At 35.2% G+C, this 24,893-nt stretch overlaps 1 protein-coding gene across 1 annotated transcript; it reads left to right on the top strand.

The window, feature by feature from the left end:
- Nucleotides 1–8,472: 8,472 nt before the first annotated feature.
- Nucleotides 8,473–21,496, top strand: LOC149259390 (T-complex protein 1 subunit epsilon-like). Its single transcript, XM_089418238.1, has 3 exons — nucleotides 8,473–8,589; nucleotides 8,680–8,880; nucleotides 18,587–21,496. Exons 2-3 carry the CDS (start codon nucleotides 8,682–8,684, stop codon nucleotides 18,640–18,642), a joined length of 255 nt encoding a protein of 84 aa, XP_089274364.1. The 5' UTR covers nucleotides 8,473–8,589; nucleotides 8,680–8,681; the 3' UTR covers nucleotides 18,643–21,496.
- The last annotated feature ends 3,397 nt before the right edge of the window (nucleotides 21,497–24,893 follow it).

Raw genomic sequence — 24,893 nt, forward strand, 5'->3', positions numbered from 1 at the left:
ATTATTCACACAACTATAACTCAAAACCATATTACAAATCCATATCAATCCACACTCTGTTATACTACTTTCATGTGCATAAGAGATCTTGAATTCACTCATTCATACTACAACAAAATGACTAAACAAATTGTATTCTGTTATCAACTCTGTGATTACTGTTGACAATCAAATTATTAGTGAAATAAATTAATTAAACACAATATAGAATGTGGAATTGAAATGTTGGTATGAAAGTAGTAAAACCTTACAACTCAAGGGTGCCATCCTACGAGAAGTAGGTGACAACATGACTACTTCACAAGATTATATATGCATGGATAAATGACACAACAAAAGGATGAAATGAAACCAATTTTTTAATTGCAACAACAAAGTTTAAAAACAATATCCAAGTCTATCACTGTCATGCTGAGAGTCAAATTTATAATCTCTTACGAATAACTGTTTCGAAGTATTACGACCCTACCCTACTCGACAATGACTAAAATTAACATGAAGAGATAACATAACGTGATTTCCTCATGATTTTCTATCAGTGAAGCAAATCATGAGGTTGAATATCTACATTCATTAATTCCTCACTCACTTGGTTCGCCTTCCTCGGTGATTGACTTTTTCTTTGACTGAGCTGCTACGGTGATTTCCTTATCGATCTAGGTTATGAAGATATGTACAAATCATTATGTCATCTATTTGTCACCTGGCCATATGTCTTGTTCCTCTTCTAGAGTTTCGGAACAAGTCAAACCTTTGATTTTGCTGCAGAATCAGTCACTAGTTGCATAATTGGTGCAATTCAATAGTTCATGCAAATATTAAGTTAAATAATAAATAAAAATGACATTAATGAAATAAAAGATGATTGGATACCTGCTATGCCATATACCTTGTAAACTGATGCCCGATTTAGAGTTATGAGGGTCAAAAAGAAGGAGGATGGAATGTAGGAAAGTGGTAAAAATGAGGAAATTATGGGGTTCAACACTAATGTTACAACTACTTTTATGTACTTGATGAATAGTGTGTTGCATCCTTATCATGACAGGTTTGTTATTGTATTCATTGATTATATATTGGTATATTCTAAGAATGAGAAAGAATATGTCGAACACTTAGCAACAATATTGAGATTGCTAAGAGAGCATCAATTTTATTCCAAGATTAGAAAATATAGTTGATTTTAGATAGAGGTACATTACTTGGGGCATGTGGTCTCAAAGGAAGGAATAACACTGGATCCAAAGAAAATTTATTTACATTATGTTCCTCTAGATGAGAATCAAAATGTTTTATAGTGATATTATTAGCCACATGTTGAGAATGAGTTAAAAAATGAATTGAATGATACTCCATTAGATACACAAATACTTCATTCAATATCATTGTGGTGAAAATATTGCAATAGGTTTAGAGATGAAAGGAGAATGTCAACATGATATGAGCAAGAATTATCACTTTACATCTAACTTTCAAACTATTGATCTCTCATATTAGGTAGAGTCTCATGAAAAAGACTTATTTCCAATATTGACAATAAAGGGATATCTACAAAAAGAGAGATGGATCACATGTTTTATTTTCAAACACACAAGATTGTTGGTAAAGAACAAGAAACTACCCTCTAGTTCTCTGTGTATTTTCAACATCAATTCATTTTTGCAGCTTCATCATGGTAAAGTTTCTATTACTTAATGGAGGAGTGCCTTCAAAACATTTGCAATAAGGAAAAAATTGCAAACATGGTTGGCAACAAGCATATAAATTTTTTATGTGCATAGCTCCATTAGAAGTATACTTATACATGAGCGCTACCATTTTGTCCAAGTATGACAAGGTAAGTTGATTTTGTATATATTTTTGTTATTTAAGTGAAAGTTTTCTAATAAATTGTTTGTAGAATAGGGATGACTTCATAGCCCAATGGAGAATGCAACTAGTCTGATTCAGGGATTCTCAACAACGCACAGGGGGTCACTGTCCTATATTTGGAGCCTAATGTTTATGTTTCCATGTGACACATAAAATGGTGTGATTCTAAAACAACAAGCTTTAAACCACTTTTAATCGTATCCATGCTATGAAAGCAAAGATGATTTTTCTTTTGAAAAGAAATAATAAAAGAAAGGATACTAAAATCAAACAAATTGATCATGCTCTTCTTCTCATTGGATATCCCTGATTCCCTATGTCTCAACTTTTTCTAGAATAAAATGTAAAATTCATATGTCAAAGATACCATGTTTTCCCCAACATATCTCCAGTACCTCTCTTTATCATTTCTTCTATTATTCATATCCTTTCTTTATTTTTTCGTTTTACTAACTATATATTATTCATGTGGAATTACCTGATCTCTTCTTCCTTTTCACTTAGTCATTTTCCAACCTTATCTCTTTTCCCTTTTTACTTAGTCATTTTACAACATTATTTCTTCTCCATTTTTACTTAGTCATTTTCCAAATTATGTAGAAGTGTTCATCTACTTCATTACTCTACACACACATTTCTCCAAAAATAACCATTTATTATATTAAATACTTAATAATTTTCAAGGATGTGGGTAACAGTTCGCATGCCACATCTTTCACACACTACAACAAAACCAGCGATTAGCGTCCCTTTTTACTTCTTTTTTTGCATCTAGAGCCCATTTTTGGTGCTATTTGCATCCATTTATCAAATATGGTGCAAAACTTGACACAAAATTTGCATCAAGTTTTGCACCAAATCTTACACCAAGTTTAGCACCAGGTATTGCAATAGGTTTTGCACCACGTTTTGCACCAAATTTTATGCCAAGTTTTGTGTCATCCTTTACACCAGGTTTTGTTCCAGGTTTTGCATCAAGTTTGGCACCTAATTTTGTTTGACATACTTTTTCATCCTCATTTGCATCCACTTTTTGCACCTACACTTGCATCAACTTTTGCATCGACTTTTGCATCCTTTTTTGCATCCTTTTTTAAATCATTTTTTCATCCATTTGTGCATCCCTTTTGCGCCAAGTTTTACATCGAGTTTTGTGTCTAGTTTTGCATATAATTTTGCATCTACTTTTGTTGCATCCACTTTTCCATCTTGTTTGGCATCCATATTTACATCCTCTTTTGCATCTATTATTGTACCCACTATTGCATCTAATATTTTTGTGCCACAATTAGCGCCTAGTTTGGCACCTCCTTTTGCACCCACTTTTGATTATAATTTTGCATCCATGTTTGCATCCTCATTTGCGTCTAGGTTTTCATCAACTACTACATCTATTTTTGCATCCCTTTTTGTATCCAATTTTGGACCAGGATTTGCATCGGGTTTTGTGTCTCGTTTTGCATCGACTTCTATTGCATCCACTTTTGCACACAATTTTGCATCCACTGTTGCACCCATTTTAAATTTCACTTTTTGCATCCCTTTTTACATCTTCATTTGCATCATACTTTGATTCTTTTTTTGCATCTATCATTACATCCACTTTTGTTATGCCACAATTTGCACCATGTTTTGCACTCACTGTCGTATCCACGTTTGCTTCCAATTTTGCATCCATGTTCACATCCTCTTTTGCATCAAATATTGCATCTATTTTTGCATCCACTTTTGTGTCAGGTTTATGCATTGGGTTTTGCATCTCGTTTTGTATCTACTTTTGCATCTACTTACATTGTATCCATTTTTTGCATCCAATTTTGTTTTGCCTGTTGCATCAATGTTTGCTTCCACTTTTACATCCATTTTTGCATCTTATTTTGCATATTTTTTGTCTATTGTTACATCCACTTTTGTTGCACCATATCTTGTGCCTACCATTGCAACCACATTTGCTTCCATGTTTGCATCCCCTATTGCATCCACTTTTGTTTCAGCCATTTTTGCATCTGCTTTTGTGTCCGTTGTTGCATCCACATTTGTTTCACCACAATTTGTGCCAAGTTTTACACCTACCATTGGACCCATGTTTGCTTCCACTTTTGCCTACATGTTTTCATCCAAGTTTGCATCGACAACTGCATCTACTTTTGCATCCACTTTTGTGTCATGTTTTTCATGTTGTTGTGCATCTACTTATGTTGTATCCACTTTTCATCCAATTTTACTTCTATTGTTGCCCCCATTTCTATGTTCGCTTTTGCATCCCTTTTCCAACACTCATCATATTTTATGCATTGATGATATTCCTTATGGCATTGACGATTATGAACAATTGATGACAATGTCAATAATATTGAAAATGATGAAAATGAAGATGATGGCGATGACATGAATTGTGATTATGATGATAAAGACGATAGTGGTTACAATGACAATGATGATGATGGCAATGATTATGATGATGACGATGCTAATGATGTTGGCGAATCTTCCTAATTTTAGATGTTGTCATTGTCATAATCATAAGAATTATCTTTGGTGTCATCATCATCATTTTCATCTAGGTCATCATCAAAAACTATAATGGCATGAATGATGATGATGATTACAACAATGTCGATAGAAATTACATTAATGATGATGATGGGGATGATAAAAATGACAATGACGATGATAATGGTGGTGATGATCATCATCATCGATCATCTCTCAAAAATAGAGTTGTTATTTCTCTTACGTATATCAATGTGTCCTAAACAACCCTTTTCTAGCACTGATCACATTTTTTGGGTTGATGATATTTCTTACAACATCTACAATTATGAACAATTGCAAACAATGTCCATAATGATGATGATGATGGCATGAATGGTGATTATGATGATAATGTAATGATGGCAATAACAATGACAAGGATGTGATGATGATGACAATGATTATGATAATGAGAATGACCTTACAATCTTATGGATTCGTGAACAATTACTAGTTTCAATACCATCTTCTGGATACGTATTACTATCATACTTTTTAGATTTTCTGTCTCTCTTGAGGTATCTTACTATAATGGTGTTTTCAACACTAGAAAGATATCTTGTTGTAATGGTGGTTCTAATGTTAGCACTAGCAAAGTTTTTGTTAAATTTTGGTTAAAAAAAATCGATTTATGCAATTATTTTGACAATCTATGTAAAAAAGTAAATAACATCCAATTATTTTGACTGTAGTCCCATTGATTATCATGAATTCACCAGTCTGAAGACCATCTTCTACATACATATTATTATTAAACTTTTTGCATTATATCCCTCTTATATCTTGTTGTAATGGCAGTATTAGCACTAGAAAAATATCTTGTTGTAATGGTGATGTTAGTATTAGCACCAAAAAAATCACTAAATTTTGGTAAAAAAAAGTTTATCATTTATTTATTTTTAATTTGGGAAATTTTTGTTTTTAATTCTATTTTTATGCAGTAATATTTTTTTTGGTTGAATTTTGGTAGTAACTAGTTTTTGGTCTAATCATATGTATTAACCATGTTCTTTATGCTACAAGTCTAATTGTTGGGACAAAATTGCTCTTTCAAATAAGTTGCAAAAAGCATATAAATGGAATAATAGCGATGACAACTATTTCATTGTCCAACTGTTCAGTATATCATGTATGAAAATATTCAACATTTTTATAAACAATGGATTAGAGGTGAGTCTGTAATTGTACATAATGTTTGGATGATACATAAAAACAAAGTTTGTTTCATTGATGTGGTTAGGATTTACTTTGGATACGAAACCCTAGGTTTGGAAGTATGCAAATAATGAATTTGGTTTACCTTTGATAACAAATGAAATTTTATTTCTTTTTCCTCGTAAAACCAAGGAAGATATGGCAATAATTCTCATTAGAAAACTACTTCTTGTTGAAGGTTTATAATTGGTTGCAAAAGTTCAACAACTGGGTATAGAAGTTTTTAGTTGCTATTAGGGAAACAATGTGATTATAGGTTTTAACAGACATAGATCATTCTTGGTATTTGATTCACTTTGAGAATATAAGTACACCAAAGTGGATTAGGTTATGAGTGGATTGGCAAAGCAACCCTTATTTGTTCCTTTTAGTTTTTGAGATATCTCAAGTTCAACTAGTGCTAGTAAATGGTTTCAAAGATGTTTGCTAGGGTTTTTCAACAAGGTCACTAGGTCCCAATGTAACATAGATACTTCATATTTGTTGAAAAGTAAAACCCCCACATAGCACTGAATAGATCATTAATGACTACCTAGAGAACTTAGACTAAATTAATCGTGGAAGTAAAAATTACAACCAAATTACTCATGAAAGTAAGAACTACAATTGAAAAAAACACACTTGGTAATATACTAGAATTCATCCTCGCAAAATCCAAAGTTGATGAATAATATGTTAAATCTTTAATGAAACTCATGAAAAATAATAAGCATGTTATCGATATAAGAGTGCATGAACTTGCTTAATGTATATTTGTTAATTGGAGATGATGAATATCTAAATAAAGTTGATGAATAATATGTTAAATATTTGATGAAACTCATGAAAGATAATAAGCATGTTTATCCATATAGGAGTGCACAAACTTTCTTAATGTGTAGTTTACGAGAAATTTTTCCAGCGTAAATCACAAGATATATCATTTGTTTAGGCGTTCCGAACCAACCAGTGTGGTTCATCGTCAGGACAAGTTGAAGAATCAGATCCAACTTTGCATGTTAAATAGTTTGAGTAGAGGGGATATTTGCACCTTAGCCTTAACAACCCTTGCCCAAGATGAATCTATTTAATGGACTAGCTTGGATATGTTAGGTCTTGGATTTCCAGAGTACCCAATCAATGCTTAACTCCCTAGTCCTAGCCAAAATTCACTCCTATTGAAGAGACAACTTGAACAATCTTGCTAATAAGATTAACAAGTTCGTTCCTTTTGATTGATTTACAACAAACCTTAATGCCTCTCTTTTCTTATCCTCCTCTTCCATTCTCCAAAAAAAACTTATTAATCTTATATCATAAACACTTTATATAGGTAAGCATTGTAATCATTTTACTCAACTCACATGGTACCTTTACACCTCAACCCATATAAGTGGACCTAAGTCCATGGCACAACCCATCACACTCTAAGATGGTTCTAATTGTCTCCTCAAAACTAGGACATAACACACCTTAAATGCCAAATGGTTAAGTCATCCCAAATTTGTGGGATTTTTTCCTTCATGGAACACATTCTAGCTAGTGTTGATCAAACACAATGCACTAACACCACTAACACACACTAAAAGTCCTAGATACCCTTACGCTGTGGCACGCACCGAAGCACTTCGACTGCACCTCCATAAAATGCACCTTCAACTTTGGATGTCCCAAAATAGTAATATCCTAACCCAATATGGCCTACTTGTTAGATTTGTGTAGTTCCCTCCTTATCAGATCCTTGCACCTCCTTGCACTCCATGGTAAATCTACTCTAATGGTCACCTTCCAAGTTCCAACACTTCCTTTCACATCATGACATAACCACCGATATACATTACAACAACCTTCAACTTCTTTAGTGGGTTGCACATCTATTTCACATTTCTTCTCCATCTTACAAAGTGGTAGTGCCAAGGAGAGAGTATCAAGTTGAATCAAGGATTGCTCACTTAGTACCACTACTAAGTTGCCTTCGTGCAACTTGTCAAATCCCTTAATTTTGTTTCACAACTTCTCATAGGGCTTAACTTGCTTGTATACACTTCTAAGTGAGACTACAATCCCCCAACCTCTCCTCTGCAACCCTTGTTAGAGTCTTCTTAGACGTGCAATCATGCCTCACGCTGAATATAACACTAGCATCCCAAATGTGCATGCTCATTCCATCTTTTAATGCTTCGCTGAAACCACATTATGACACTGCTTAAAATGAAATGTTTACATCTTAAGACAATGTACCTACTTTGCTTATGACAATCTAAACTATGCAAGTGGCTAAGAGAGGACTATATTTTCCCAGGATGAAAATATAGGGTCTTACAACCCCATTCACACAATAATTTTAATATATTTCACCCGAAAAAAGATACATACCCTACTCCTTTCAAATTTATCATATAATTTTAAGAAATTAACACTTGTTATTAACTATTAAATAGACTTACTATATATTCTCCTTTGTTTGCACCCACCTTATCTGTAAAAACATTTAAATATTTTCAATACAACCAAATTAAAATCATATTTTTCCATTTAAAAATTATTAAATTGAAATTAAAAAAAATTACACCTAATAAACTTAAACAACAACCATAAAATTATATTATTATTATTACAAATATTTTATAACCTAACCAATAACCAAAAACATTATATAGTTACTTCTTTAGTGATGTGAAAATAAAAAAAATGTATTTATTGTTTTAATAAAAGGTAAAGCTTTACTTTTCTTTACAAAACCCCTCCCAACCCAAACTTCGTTTACGTTCTAGAACAAGAAGGAGGATCTGTTCGCTTTTCGCAGGGCGGGAGCGAAAACGAGATTGCAGAGATTTGCGAATTAGGGTTCACGAGTAGCAGACACTCGAACCCCACGATCGGTTCTTCAGTCCATTGACGGCGCCAAGGTATGTTCCATTTTTAACTTCAATGGATTTCCACCCGCACATTCAGTCTTCCACATAGAGAGGAGTACACGCATTTCAGGTTTCTGGTTCAAAATCCAGTGTGTTTTTAGCAGCCACTCTTGTATGTCTAGGTTTTAATCTCTGTGCTGCAATCTGTTACTGTTTGCAGGGATGGCGCTGGCATTTGATGAGTACGGGAGGCCATTTATCATAATAAAGGAGCAGGAGCAGAAGACCCGAATCAGAGGCTTAGATGCTCAGAAGGCCAACATTGCGGCCGCCAGGTCCGTTGCGAGAATCCTCCACATCTCACTCGGCCCCAAGGGAATGGACAAGATGCTCCAGAGCCCCGATGGCGATGTCACCATCAGTAAGCTTCTCTTCCATTTATTGAATCTCTATTTCTGGGTCGGTAAAACCCCTTAAAAATCTAAAAATCTGAAACTAAGTAGAATTTATTTTAAAAAACTTATGATTCGTAAGTAGCAGTTACTTTAAAAAATTTATAGGTTTTCCGAAAGGAGTGAAATAAGCAAATACTCTGTGATCTGCTTACTCTTCCTCACAAACTGTGAGGCCCGCCGAGCTAGATGCTCTACATACGACGCTGACTACCTACGAAAGCTCCCGAATGGGTGAATGCGTTGAGATGTCACTAACATTGAGAGATAGACACTTTCCAGGGATCTACTTGGCGTAGAGGTATTTTTGGCGGGCTTTTCACTAACCAAGAAACTTCGTTTACAAATTATTTTGCTCAAAATAACACCAATTGCTCGACAGCAGAAGGTTCATAAAGAAATGGAAATAATAATTTTAAGAAGAATTTCAGAATAAAGAAATAAATTATATAAATGTCCACAAATGATGAAAGGACATTAGGTTAATGGGACTAAAACTATATATTGATGCTGGAGTGCTTAAAGGTATTCGCTGAAAAGGAGAGACTACAAATAAGATTTCAGATTTAACAGAATGACAAATGATAAAATAACAAAGGGGTGATTATCTCAATTGTTTGTAGCCAATGTTGTTGAGCATCTGGCTGGTTCTGGTTACGTGTTAATAGGTAACCAGTTTAAATCCCCCAGATTTAGGTGCACTAGTCTATGTCAACAGTTTTACGAAGAATGCCATTCACAAATATGGAGAAGCATCTCTTGGATTTCCTTATCAGATTTTCAAGGGTTATAATAACAGATAAACCTGATACAATGAAGACGAGCATCTGGCTGGTTCTGGTTACGTGTTAGTAGGTAACCAGTTTAAATCCCCCAGATTTAGGTGCACTAGTCTATGTCAATAGTTTTACGAAGAATGCCATTCGCAAATATGGAGAAGCATCTCTTGGACTTCCTTATCAGATTTTCAAGGGTTATAATAACAGATAAACCTGATACAATGAAGACGAGACTAATAGCAGAAGCCTAGAAAATAAATAAGTCCTAATTTATCTAAGCGTCAAAGGAGAGGTATGCAGGGCCATAAACCAGGCTGGATTCTATCCTGGCAAACTTTATTGAAGCTCATCGGACTGCAAAGTTTGACAGGTTACGTGTGGAAGGGAGAACCCTGGTGATGGGTGTTTGTCTAGTGTCTACAAGATATAAGCTGAGAATTATAGCTTCTGTAAGATAGCATACCTAGATGGCGTTGTGGATTATCTGGATGATCTCAACTGTGCTTGGTAAGGGTGCTTCTGAATCACTGATCGTCTGTTATTTTTGCTCATGACTGGTGCATCTACCGGGTCATCGATGCTTCATCCAGCTGAAAAAATGATGCAATCAATCTAGTGGATCTGGGTCTGGAGGACTCATGCATGTCCTGCTCTTAGAGTATTTGGTTCGCTTTACTTTGTTCTTGAATAATGAACTCTGCTTTCACTGTTGTGGGGAGATTCCGGTCTTAATGGATTTTTTGTTGTCATTTCAAAATTTGTAGTGGAGATAGTGGGTAAAAGCCATGCACTGCAACAATGCTCCCAGCCAGATAATTTCATTAAATTTTGGAATCTAATAAGAAAAATCGAAATCGAGTAATAGTTTGTGTGGGAAGCAAAGAAAGTGAGAAAAAAAATCTCTTAGCTTTGAGCTTCATTTATGTGTACTTTGTATAACGGCTACTTGGTTAACTTAGTAGGTCAGTCTTTATTATCTAAAATATGTATATTGAAGATTGGATATCACGACAGTTTCTCCCTCTCATCGCCATTGTCAACATGGTCGTCAGTGAGCATCTCTACATGAACAAAGGATCTATTTGTCGTTTTAATGTTAACAAATTTATAGTTAATTATATAATAAATATTTTGATGTACATGTACATGAGGACTGATTGGTGCCGTGAGCAAATCCAGGCAAGGGTAGGGGGTTCAAGAATTTTAAGGAAGGTTGCCTCTTGTTCATAATTGTTGTGACAATTTTTCTGATTACTGGAGGTTCAAGAATTTCAAGGAAGGTTGCCTCTTGTTCATAATTGTTGTGACAATTTATCTGATTACCTTGACCTCCCTGATTTCAGCATACGTGTAACTAGGAATGGCTATAAACCATAGTAGCAAAATTTGAATCCGAATATGTATTCAAATACAACTTAGTATGGAAAATACCTAATAAAGAAATGCAGCATGGTTCCAATATGGAAATCTATATTTCTCAGTATGAAAATAAGCGTTTTGTTCCATATTTTAGAAGAATTTCATCCTCAGAACACACTAAAACCAGAAAAAGCAATTTATTCTTTGAAAATTTTGCAATGTAGTTTATTTTTAAGTGTTTTCTTACTGTTATTTTTATTTTTTTGAGGTTTTTGCTCTGTTTTTTTGGGGCTTATATGTTGATGGGTATCAAAGACATTATAAGGTAAGTGAACTGTTCTGTATCTGCATTGCAGTAAAAACATACTGAATTTTGTATTGTTGCCGAATTTCCATATAATAAAGAGCAATATGACCAAATCTTGCTACTATGCTATAAACTAGATTTCCAGCATTGAAATCCCCTTGTGTATTCAGCTATGGGTCCTATGGGTCATCTCGACTCCCTCCATGATAGTCCTTAGAACATATTCAGGTTTGTATTTGTTCAATAGAAATGTAGGGAAACAAATATTCCTTTCAAAGGTGTAAGACTTTGTCACCAAGCAATATCTAATGTGCCTAAACATGGTTCTATCAACCCTATGGTTGTCTTGTGGTATTTTTTCTTGCTTCTCTGTTCTACACTACTTGGACACTCCATAACATTTTTCTACATTTTAATCATGCTAATTATAGAATGATTGTTAATTTTAGATAACAATGGTATGTTCTTATGCTTTAGAGCAATTTACGTCAATTTTCCTTATTAGCCCAATATAAATTTCCAGATTAGCAATCACATAAATATTGAGAGTATTTGTAGATAGAACATAAACAATAAGAATAAGACAAGTCAAGACAAGAGGGCACAATATTTGGCGGATGCTAGAGAAAAACCCCAATGTGGGGAAAACCCTTTGATCAAATCTTCTTATTATTCTTCAAAAGTTCAGCACACAGAGAGAGAGAGAGAGAGAGAGAGAGAGAGAGTACATCATACAAAATTACTTGCCCAATCACTGTCAAAACAGTCCAGCCAAACAACAGTTAACAAGATGTTGTAACCAGAAAGTTAATGCTAGTCAAACCAACAAAAATCTCCTCCAAATGAGCTCAGCCAAACCCAGTCAATTCGGCCTCATAATAAGATCTTCATCTTCCAAATTTAGTTGAGATTTAATTTCTACACAACTCAGCTTCGTAGCTTCATTGAACAACAATAGCAGAGCTGCTTGGTATGTTGTTACTGCCAATTCTATTACCGATGGCTCTTGGCTCTACACAGTTCATATGGCTCACGATGTATAAGACTTTGTTCCTCTGCATTATGTATAACATTAACACACAGGTCGACTGACACGTTCCTCTACAACAAAGTCAGTTTGACTGAATGGCATCAATCTGCATTGCTTCTCTGCGACATATTTTGGCATTGATGCATAGTTAATATGGAATCGATACTCCATATATATGTAATCTAACCAATAGTGTCAAAATGGCATCATCTTATATGACCATGGAAATAACTCCTAATAAAGACTGTAATCTTACAGAGACCAGCATAAATAAACATGTTGAGTTTAAGATACATAAGGCACCGTTGAGTATTTTTTAAGTGACAAGACACCATTGTTGAGAATTCGATGTTTATATGTAATCTAACCAATAGCATCAAATGGCATCATCTTATATGACCATGGAAAGAACCCCTAATGAAGACTGTAATCTTACAGAGACCAGCATAAATAAACTTGTTGAATTTAAGATCCACAAGGCACTGTTGAGTTTTTTTTTTAAGTTACAAGACACCATTGTTGACAATTCGTTGTTTAGATTCAAGTCTAGGGCATATAGTTGGCATAGTAAGAAAAGATATGTTGCTCCCTCAGAACTCACTGATACTTCTCACTGGCACTAGCTAGTAAGGTGACTATCAAGAAGTGAAAGGAACAAATCTCTATGATACCAAAGATCATCTGAATTCACTTCTAAGGAATGTCAGACTTTTGTTGTGTCTTCAATCTCCATAATAAGTCCAGGAGTATCCACCGATCTTCATTCTCTGAAGCATTGATCTATCTCATTGGTATAATTTCCTTTGCCTATCTTCAATATCATAATCAAGGAAGAGCATATGCATGGGAAGATTGTTCTGGCAGTCAGTGATATTGTTGACATCCACTGTCAATGCTATTAGCATTTCAAAATCAAAACTATCTTCTACACTTGGGGTTTCAGACGAAGCAGGGTTTCAAATCATAACCAGTCTGAAAAACTATTGGAGTTGGGGGCTCTTTGACTAGGTTCTGAAAGTGCATGCTATTTGTAAGATTGGTGTAATGAAAGGAAGGGTAAAGAGGGTATAGCCAAAGTAATTGATAGGTTTCTGGTGGACACCAAAATTAGGCTATACCTACCTTCAGTGACAATGGAATTCACAACCACCAAACCCAAATTTTATATTTTTTAGGCACTAGCTGGAGTAGTGGATAAAACCACCACTCCTTTAGATCCAAATAATTTTAACTTCTATATCGATCCATCACCACTTTATGTTATTTCCTTGTAGACGAAGGGATGGAGCTCCCTGTCTGAAACATAAAACAAAATTTAAGGAACAATAGCATGAGTCGAGCAGTGTTCTCTCCTCTGATGAGTTGTGGCACAAAAACCATGCATTATCTAAGTCCCTCCTCTTTAAGGTAGAACTGGGTGACTGATTAGCTGACTTGGAAAACTTCTTCATCCTCTATTGCAAAACAGAGTATTTCTATGTTAGTCAGTCGAACTCACATGGAAAATCCAATCTGTGATATGTTTTATTTCTCTAAAATAAAACAAAATTAACCATATGTTGCATTACAGATTTGTTTTCGACTTGCATCTCAATCAGCGATATTAGGCTATATATCTCAATAAATTACTGTTTTCATTGTCACGTTCCAAGTACTCCTTTGAGATCAAGTCCTGAATTCTGGATTTTATTGCTTTAAGTTCGGGCTTGAATGTGCTTTGGAATTGTTCAACACACTCACTCAATAGTTGTTGCTGAGGTAAGATTTTTCTAGCCTTCATGATGAGAACTATTGTTGAATCTATTCAGAAATGTCTGTCTTCTTTTACATTTTCAATCACTCTATTCCTCTCATTTGCATTCATATCTGTAAGTGGAATCTTAATATTTTTCAACTTGTGCGAAAAGGGAGGATTGAATTCAAAATTATCACTTGTAGATATTGTTGCAGTGCTAGGTTCCTTTAGAAGAATCTCGATCTTGCCACATGAAACTAAATACAGAAGTTGAATAAGATCTTCATCTTCCAAATTTAGTTGAGATTTAATTTCTACACAGCTCATCTTCGTAGCTTCATTGAACAGCAGTAGCAGAGCTGCTTGGTATGTTGTTACTGCCAATTCTATTACCGATGGCTCTTGGCTCTACACAGTTCATATGGCTCACGATGTATAAGACTTTGTTCCTCTGCATTATGTATAACATTAACACATAGGTCGACTGGCACATTCTTATACAACAAAGTCAGTTTGAATGAATGGCATCAATCTACATTGCTTCTCTGCGACATATTTTGGCACTGATGCATAGTTAATATGGAATCGATACTCCATATATATGTAATCTAACCAATAGCATCAAATGGCGTCATCCTATATGACCATGGAAATAACTCCTAATGAAGACTGTAATCTTACAGAGACCAGCATAATAAACATGTTGAGTTTAAGATCCATAAGGCACCGTTGAGTATTTTTTAAGTGATAAGACACCATTGTTGAGAATTCGATGTTTATATGTAATCTAACCAATAGCATCAAATGGAATCATCTTATATGACCATGGAAAGAACTCCTAATGAAGACTGTAATCTTACAGAGATCAGCATAAATAAACTTGTTGAATTTAAGATACACAAGGCACTGTTGAGTTTTTTTGTAAGTGACAAGACACCATTGTTCACAATTCGCTGTTTAGATTCAAGTCTAGGGCATATAGTTGGAATAGTAAGAAAATATATGTTGCTCCCTCAGAACTCACTGATACTTCTCACTGGCACTAGCTAGTAAGGTGCCTATGAAGAAGTGAAAGGAACAAATATCGATGATACCAAAGATCATCTGACTTCACTTCTAAGGAATGTTAGATTTTTACTGTGTCTTCAATCTCCATAACAAGTCCAGGAGTATCCACCGATCTTCATTCTCTGAAGCATTGATCTATCTCATTGGTATTACCTCCTTTGCCTATCTTCAATATCATAATCAAGGAAGAGTGTATGCATGGGCAGATTGTTCTGGCAGTCAGTGATATTGTTGACATCCACTGTCTGTACTATTAGCATTTCAAAATCAAAACTATCTTCTACACTTGGAGTTTCATTCGAAGCAGGGTTTCAAATCATAACCCTGCAAAAAGTTTTGAATAACAGTAAGAAGATCTTCATCAAGTTTGAGCTTTATCTAGCAGCGAGGCTGCTCCATTTCAGTAGTATGAATGACTTGTTTCAAGTATGGTAGTAAGGATGACCAGGAAGAACAATCTGTACAGAATGGAGCTGAAGAGACACAAGAATTCAAAGTTGGAGAAAATATACAACTTGTGAAAGTAGACACAGTGGCTAGCAACCAGGAACCTTCTAACATGGGTGCTCCATTGAAGATGCCTATGCTTACAGAAGGCCTTGATGTGTCTTCTTGCTTGAATTCTTTGTTTGGTACTGGACTTTAGTGATCCATTAGATAAGCCAAATCTTATGGAGAGTAATGATGCATTATTTTGTTCAGGTATTGATGATTCTCTTCCAGAAAATATCTCAGAGATTTAATTTAATTTCTACACAGCTCATCTTCGTAGCTTCATTGAACAGCAGTAGCAGAGCTGCTTGGTATGTTGTTACTACCAATTCTATTACCGATGGCTCTTGGCTCTACACAGTTCATATGGCTCACGATGTATAAGACTTTGTTCCTCTGCAATATGTATACCATTAACACACAGGTTGACTGACACGTTCCTCTACAACAAAGTCGGTTTGAATGAATGGCATCAACCTACATTGCTTCTCTGCGACATATTTTGGCACTGATGCGAGGAGAGATACATTATAGAGCTACTTAGAGGGCTAGAGGTGGATTATTGTATAACACATATGCTAGGGAGTCACACCACAATCCAAGCTTTCTCTTTTAGTAGGCTTTAGTGTGTTACTGCTGTGGCATGCATTATGGCGATACCATCCCTACAGGAGCTATGGTCATTATTAAAAAGATTTCTGGTGAGCTTAGTATGCATTGATACAGTGGTTTTAGGAGATGGTTTATAAGGAGTGCAATGCAGATGTTGAGTGTAGAAACATACAGATCACATATGGAAATTTCATTATGGCTTTCTAGTGGGAGTGATTAGCTTGTTGGAGACCAGAACTTCAGATGCTACCAAATACAGAAAACACTCTGATTTTCTTTTTTGCCTGCCTTTCTCGAAACCTCGTTCTGGATAATCCACTCATCGGAGGTATGAAAGTGAAGGACTTGAAATACCAACCTTCATCTCCCAGATGCTGGGAACTTGGGAGAGAATGCTGGATGGTTTCAAGATCTCACTTCTGTGGAATATGGTTTCAATATTTTCATGCCGATCCTGAGACCCCGGGTGAGCAATCTGTCATTAGCAGATCCCAGTCTTTAAGCAGTTAGTCCTGTTTGGACACTAGGAGATCCCTCTTTAGCTCCTTTTACTGCTTTCATGAACCCCACCCATCTTAGTTACTGGTTCCTTAGCTCCTTTCGGTCGCAAGAGAGAGGATACGTTACGTAACGAGTCTTTATGTGCAAGATTGGTCAAGCGAGATTCTTATTCCCGGTCAAAAGATCTGAATTCCGGGATGAATGGGGAACTGGTATTAACGTCCTCCTTTTATATCTAATTTGGCCAGTAGGTGGAGCACCGGTGTGCTGGCTGATTGCTCCTAGAGCGGTAGGGCCCCTCACTTTCTTTTTTTCGGCTTTCCCAGGTGATTGGAAGATCTGGCCATAGCTATAGGAATAAGCTGGGGGCGCTCTTGCCAGCCATTGTGGATTCGGTAATTGCTTGCCATTGTGAAAAGGTTGGAAGAGCTCAAATAAGAATAGGGGTCACCTAATAATAGTAAGTAGGGCGACGCACTAATCTGAACCTATGGATGGAATCAGCCCAATCTATCTATCCTGTTGGCCCCGATTGGAATCCTGTAGGAAAAAACTGGCTTAGTCAATCAATGCTTGAGTAGAAACATCCCTCATCTCGCCGCCCATTCGATATAGCTGGGCATCCGATCTAGGTCAGACCTCATCAAGGTGTCGAGCATCCATAAGGTAATCCGATCAATAAGCGAGAACGAGCGCATGAATGAACCCTTTATAAGTCAGGGGCCTGCCTGCCACTTCAAACATAAAATTGAGATTGATGTGCCTGGATGGATGATTTGGACTAGCTAGATGCTGGCCCACCTCCCCGCTGGCACTACTCCTGATATAGGGATTCGATCCAGCCAAAGCAGGTGCAGGGAAGAATCCAACCGGGCGATTAGTCTTTGTGTTATGAGCTTTCTTGGTGGAAACATGTACACTGGTCTATGTGCCTCACTGATTAGTAATGTTATACCATCCTGTAATAAAGAGACTATAGATATGAAACCTACTCACTATCCATGGTACTTGTTGGCTCTCTCCCTCTTTCACACTGATCTAGCCTCTAAGATCTTTATAGAAATTTCTAAGATCTTTATAGATCTTTATATGAAACCAATTCTCAGACAGAGAAGAATGGATATCATGAAGAAAACCTAAATTTTATGGCTATAGAGGATGCAATTCCTAGAGGCCAGGCCAACAAGCCCTTCTGGGCTCATGGGGTTGACTTATTGGGATATTCTTTAGGGTCCAGGAGGCATGCCAATTTTCCATTTGAAGATCCTAATTCTCCTCGCCATTCGCAAATCGTTCGTCTGTGCTTATGCTCAGAGAGGACAGCTCAGCTTGAGAATGTAAGTTGATAATATGTACTGATAGATTTATAGATAGTTTTGTAGCATTGCTGCAAGTCAATATCCAATACTGTGTACTGTTTGATTTAGTAGTGTCAGAGAAGTCATATGGGGAGGATAGGAATTATGTTATGCGGATATGAAGTCCATAAGGTTTATTTCCTAGTATCTAGGTCAATGAAGAGGATAGGAATTGTTCTGTAACTGTGGATAGGAAGTCCATAAGGTCTATAGCCTAGTGATAGCTAGGCCATAAAGTCTATTATCTTCCATGTTAATAGAGTTTATTGTCCACAAAGAGTTTATAGTCCATGAGGTCTTACATTTGTGCATTGTTAATGCCAGTAAATGCACACTAGGTTTTGTTCTCTACGTTATATCATTATAAATTAATGAACTATAAGCTCTATGATTTCATGAGTATCAATTTTGATGTTGATGGATTGCCATCACAGGTTTGCAAGACAGAAAGAACAACAATGTGTGGAGCTTTAACAGCAGCTGGGCTTAAAGCCACTTCCGTTCTCAAGGAGCTTGGAAATTGCTGGGAGCATTACTCTGTCATAACTCTGGTTGACTGCAGAAGCCTCGTTGGCAGCAGCCTATCTGATCATAGTGTTGGTAAGGTTTTGCCAATTCCATATTTGCACATTGCTTTATTTTATTTTGAATTACCACTGCTGCTTCAAAGTTTTGTCTAGTTTTCACAGTATGTTTTTGTATTTATTTACAGTTATCGGTTTCTGTAGGTTTAATTTATTTATGGCATGATTTCTTGCACTCTATGAACTGGGTTTTTCTAGTGTGAGCAGTCATGTTGTTCATGGTATATATGTTGTACAGATACACTTGTATTCAGTAAGAAAGCAATTGTGTGTGGTTCTATCAGCTACAAACAGTATTAGTATATCTCAATTTGTATACCCTTTATTTTTTTATTAATTTTCTTCTGATCAATTGTGTGAATATTTGTATTGCTTCCCTTGACCCTTATTTTGGTTTCTTGTGGGCACGAAGGTTTCTACCATTTTGCTATTATGAATACCCATCATATCAATGAAACAGGGGACTTTTGGGAGCTGGCCAGACAATGCTCAAATGCACTTGATACATCTATGAGGAATCGAAAACATTTCACAGACATGAGTGATGTCAACTTCCTTATGTGCCAAGCAATTCAACATCCTTATTTAACTCCATCATCTTCACTTCGCACTTCACTTATTGTTGTATTTGAAGGTCCCATGGTGGATGAAATGGATGAATTGAAAAGGGCAATAGGTTTAGAGGATTATATGGGATGCTCTTCTGTTCATGGAGTAGGACCTTCTCTTGTAGTTTTTGATACAGTCAGAAATGGAGCTTTGGATTGTGCATGTGTATATCCCGCATCTTTGCATTCCAGAAAACAAATGCAAACTTTAATTAACTGTATGAAGAGTATCCTCATTGGTGCTGCTAAGCTCTGAGAGAAAGTGTCAGGTGCAGACCTTGACAGAAACCTGACTGTGCAAATGGGATAAAGGATATCATCTAGGAAAATCTTATGTAGCCATTGTTTTCGTTCATGCAAAGCAGTGTTTTTTTGTAGCACAAAATTTTATCATTAAATACTACCATATGATAAACAACGATCTTATCTATCAATTTGCAAGTATTGTTTATATTTTTCCCTCATATCTTTTCAGAGTGAGAATCCCAATTTCAATTTATTGAAAATAAAAATACACAAGTGTGGCCAAGCTCGGAATCCTATTGAGACAATAAGATGCAAGAGAATACACTGAGTCCTTATGTCCTTGGAGCACCTACTACATGAGAAAATAAAAAAAAAATCACCTAGTTAATTCAAGGAAAATGATATAGCCTAAATCCAAAGAAATGCAGAGGTTCCATCTTTCCATAGGCGCATAATAATATTGTATGCATAAGATATAACATATACATAACACAAATTTTCTCTGCTTTCTTTTATCTGTTGTCACCCAGATGGCCCTGGTTAGTTTTGTAGTCAAAAGTGGTCAAATCTTGTAGTCAATGGCTACAGAATTATTTGATGTTGTTGTCTGACATAAGGTTGTTTTCCTGTGCTGTAGTTGATCTATAAACTGAAGTATAACTAGAGGTGTTCTAGTTTTCAACGGATATTTTATAGTATCTGAGAATTCATATGTATAGCACAAAGAAGTTCAATGCAATTCTTCACTATTAAGAAATATGTTAATAGATAGTAACCTTGTTTTCCTATTAGTGAACAAACATTTACATTCAGTCGGTATACATATTACAGGATTTCAAAACAAAAGGCTCAGAGTCTTTATAGAAATTTCACATATGGAAATTTCATTATGGCTTTCTAGTGGGAGTGATTAGCTTGTTGGAGACCAGAACTTCAGATGCTACCGAATACAAAAAACACTCTGATTTTCTTTTTTGCCTGCCTTTCTCGAAACCTCGTTCTGGATAATCCACTCATCGGAGGTATGAAAGTGAAGGACTTGAAATACCAACCTTCATCTCCCAGATGCTGGGAACTTGGGAGAGAATGCTGGATGGTTTCAAGATCTCACTTCTGTGGAATATGGTTTCAATATTTTCATGCTGATCCTGAGACCCCGGGTGAGCAATCTGTCATTAGCAGATCCCAGTCTTTAAGCAGTTAGTCCTGTTTGGACACTAGGAGATCCCTATTTAGCTCCTTTTACTGCTTTCATGAACCCCACCCATCTACTCCTGAACCTGGACCACCTGTAACTCCTGCTACTGATCTTTAGTCCAATCCATGAAGGGAGCATGCCAGGAAAGCATTTTTATTGTTGATGGCATAACTGCTGCAGGTCCAATTAGAGAAAAATTGTTTGATATGGACAACAACAGAAAACATGAGGGATTCATTGACCCTGCCAAAATTGAGGGAAACAATGGCCAGGAAGCTGGAGAGAACCAAAATTTCGAAGTTGGAGAAAATATACAGATTGTGGTGAGCAAGTAGGAACCTTCCCAACTGGATACTCCGTTGAGGATCCATGAGGTTACGCCGGGATATAATATATCAACCTGTTTAAGCACCTTATTTGGCTTGGACTCTAGTATTCGATCCAAAAATTCAGAACTTAGAAAAAGTTACAATATATCCCCTTGTTTAAGTATGAATGAATCTCTTCTAGAAGACACAAAGAAAAGTAGGCAATGAGAGCATTCAGGTATTGAATTTTTCATTAAACATTATTTAGAATGTATTAATACTTATAAGTATCTTAAACATGTATTTGTGTGAAAATAAATTGAATTGGTTTATGTTTAAGGACAAGGCATCCAAGGCGAGGTTAACCAAGACAAAAGTCACTCATCGTAGTGGCCAGAAAGGTTTAAAAGCACTGATAACCACCTTTGTAAGTATATTAAACATGTGATATTTTTTTAATAAATTTTGTACTAGAAGAAAGTCATTGTTATCTAATTTCTCCCTATTTACTGATTGATAGGAACTAAAATATGGAAGACCTCCAAATCATTTGGAAAAGGAGGTGCTGCAGGAAAAGACATGGGTTGAATTTGTTGTTTGGATGGACTCCATGGTATGTAATCTTAGTTGGATTTCCAATATACTTTTAAACCATATTTTCATTTTATTTTTTAGTACTATTAGATATTATATCTTACTTCATTTTATGGTTAACATTGTATAACAAAAACATGCGTTGTGTTATGTAATTAATACTAACATGTAATATTGATTTTTTTTGTCAGAATGCTATAGGTAATGATTGCCAAGACGATGATCCAAATTATGTTCAAAATATATCAAGAGATGATGAGGATGAGGATGATGATGATGGTGGTGAAGGAGGAGATGATGATGATGATAGTTGCGGTGTTGGTGATGATGTGGATCAGAGTAATGAGGATGGTCAAGATGATCATGAGGATGATCTTGGTGGTGGTAGCTAGGCATGCACATGCATTGTTTTTTATGAAGAAATTATTGTGTAGAATGACATTGTTATGTTTAGAAGGGTGTTGTGAATTTACCCTATATCAATGAGACATTTTGATTTTGTAATCATACGATGAGTTTGATTTATGTATGTTGTTAATTTATCATAGAATAACGATATTCATGAAATATTTTGATTTGTTAATCATATTTGAATTTTACTTGTTTTGATTAAAAATAATACTGATTTTATTAGTATTATGTTGCTATTTTATACATGTTTTGAAAGTTGTTAATGCCACATTGTTATTTTTTTGGATGGATGTTGTCAATTTCTCTTAAATTTCTTTACAAATGATTTTGAATTGTGATATCTGCTTTAATGATATTTAGAAACTATCATATATTTCACTATGAATCTATAAAGGGGGTCATATATGTATAGAAAAATATACTCTATATAAGAAGTCAAATGCGGATGTAACCATGGATGCAAAATTGAAAGTAAAATTGGATGTTAAACTAGGAATTAATACAAAATGCAGACAATTGACATACAAAGTGTTTTAAATTAGAAGTGAAAAATTGTGCAATAGTTGACACAAAGAAGGGAACAAAACATGGCATACAAAAGGATATCAAATTGGGCAAAAACAAGGACACATAAATGGGCACCAAATTAGATGCAAAGAAAGACAACAACTAGATGTAAAATAAGATGCAAAGTTGAACGTTAAAAAGAAGCAAAAAACGTTACAAATTAATATGCCAAATGATGATGCCAATAATGGTGTAAATTTGGGATGCAAACTTGGGTGCAAAAAAGGAAAAAAAAAAGATGTAAGAAAAGACATAAAACAAGATGCAAAATGGGGCTGAAAAAAGGTGAAACCAAGGATGCCATATTGGATGTAAAAAATGATTCCTAATCACATGCAAATTTAGGCTCGAACTCAGACACAAAATTATATGCAAATGTGGACACAAAATGAAGCAAAAAAAGATGCAAATTTGGATGGTGAAAACGATGTAAAACTAGACACCAAAAAAATGCAAAATTGGATGAAAAAGTCGGTGTAAATAATGGTGCAACATTGGACACAAGTAGACACAAAAAAATGGTGCAAAAAGGGGCATAAAATAGCTTAAAATTGGATGCAAAACTTGGTGCAAAAACAAATACAAAAGTAGACGTAAAAAATGGCTCTAAATTGAATGTACCATTAGACACAAAATAAGATGCAAAGGTGGACACAACACATGACTCAACATAAGATGCAAATATAAATGCAAATTTGGATGCTCAAAATGATGTAACATTAGATGCAAGAGATGGTGTTAAAAATGATGCAAAATTGGATGAAACAAATGACGCAAAATATGGTGCAAAATGAGATGGGAAAAATGGAGACAAATCAAACATAAATGTGGATGTAAAAAATGGTCCAAAAAAAGATGCAAAAATGGGCACAAAAATGGATGCAAAATTTGGTGCTAAATCAAATTCAACACATGGTGCAAAGATAGGCACCAAATCTGGTGCAAAAATAGAAGCAAAAACTAGTGTAAGACTAGATACAAAACCTGGCGTAAGACTAGATGCAAAAACTGACACAAAATGGATGCATAAAAAGACGTTAAATTGGATTCAAAATACAATGTAAACTTGATGCAAATGATGGTGCAAAAATGGAAGCAAAGAATGACACAATATAGGAAGCAAAAGAGAATGAAAAATAGATGCAAAAAATGACACAAAACTAGAAGCAAAACCTGTCATAAAATAAGATGCAAATCTTGGTTCAAAATTTGACGCAAAAAATGATGCATAGTTTGGTGTAAAAAATGATGCAAAATCTAGCGTGAAAAAGGATGCAAAATCAGGTGCAAAAAAGGACACTTCAAAAATTGTACAATAGAGCCAGATTTAGCGCCAGGTTGCTCATCACAATTACAAAAAAAATGCACTAAAATCTGGCGCTAAATCTGGCGCAAATCGCTGGTTTTGTTGTAGTGACACACCATTACCTTTGGATAAACCATAACCCTTTCCTCCAAAAAAACCTTAATATGTTTTAACACTTCTCACATTTTGTGTTTTATTACTTAATTGTTTGTACCTCCATTCATTTTCTCTAAACACTTATTTTATTCAATTAGTAAATTTTACTTTATTCACTTTTACTTTTCACAATCAACTTACTTTCCAATTTCCTATACCTCACCTTCACATTGTTAATATTTCTCATTATTTTTATCTTAAGTTATTTTTACATATCTCCTTATGACACATGGCAACCAACTCGGCATATCTCGAGGTGACACTTAGAAGGTACCAATTGGAAAATCACATTGTTAATATTTCTCATGTCACTTTTATCTTAAGTTATTTTTACATATCTTCTTATGACACATGGAAACCAACTGGGCATATCTCAAGGTGACACTTGGAAGATATCAACTAGACAAAGATGATTATGCAATAACCTAGAACAATGATTGTTCAATGAGGCAATAACCAAAAATTTCATTATCCATAAGCTATGGAAGTTTCTATGTCTCTTTCTACTTCATGTAAAAATCATATAAAGGGAGCATTTATTTATAAAGCATTATAAATTCCCTTCCATAATGCATGTGGGATGATTAAAGTAGATTTATAAATAAAAATTCCAAGATTTGTGTTAATTAAATGAATGGTTGTTGAGTCACTTCATGCAAATCAACAGTTGTTGAGCCATGAACTTCTAGAGGCCATAACTTCAGTTCTCGATGTCCATTTTGGAAAACAAGAGATTGCTGGAAATATAGAAGAATGAAGAACA

The sequence above is a fragment of the Pinus tabuliformis genome, chromosome 6 (assembly GCF_031772625.1).
Source record: "Pinus tabuliformis cultivar Carrire ecotype Pingquan chromosome 6, CPIR1, whole genome shotgun sequence".
NCBI classification, from domain to species: domain Eukaryota; kingdom Viridiplantae; phylum Streptophyta; class Pinopsida; order Pinales; family Pinaceae; genus Pinus; species Pinus tabuliformis.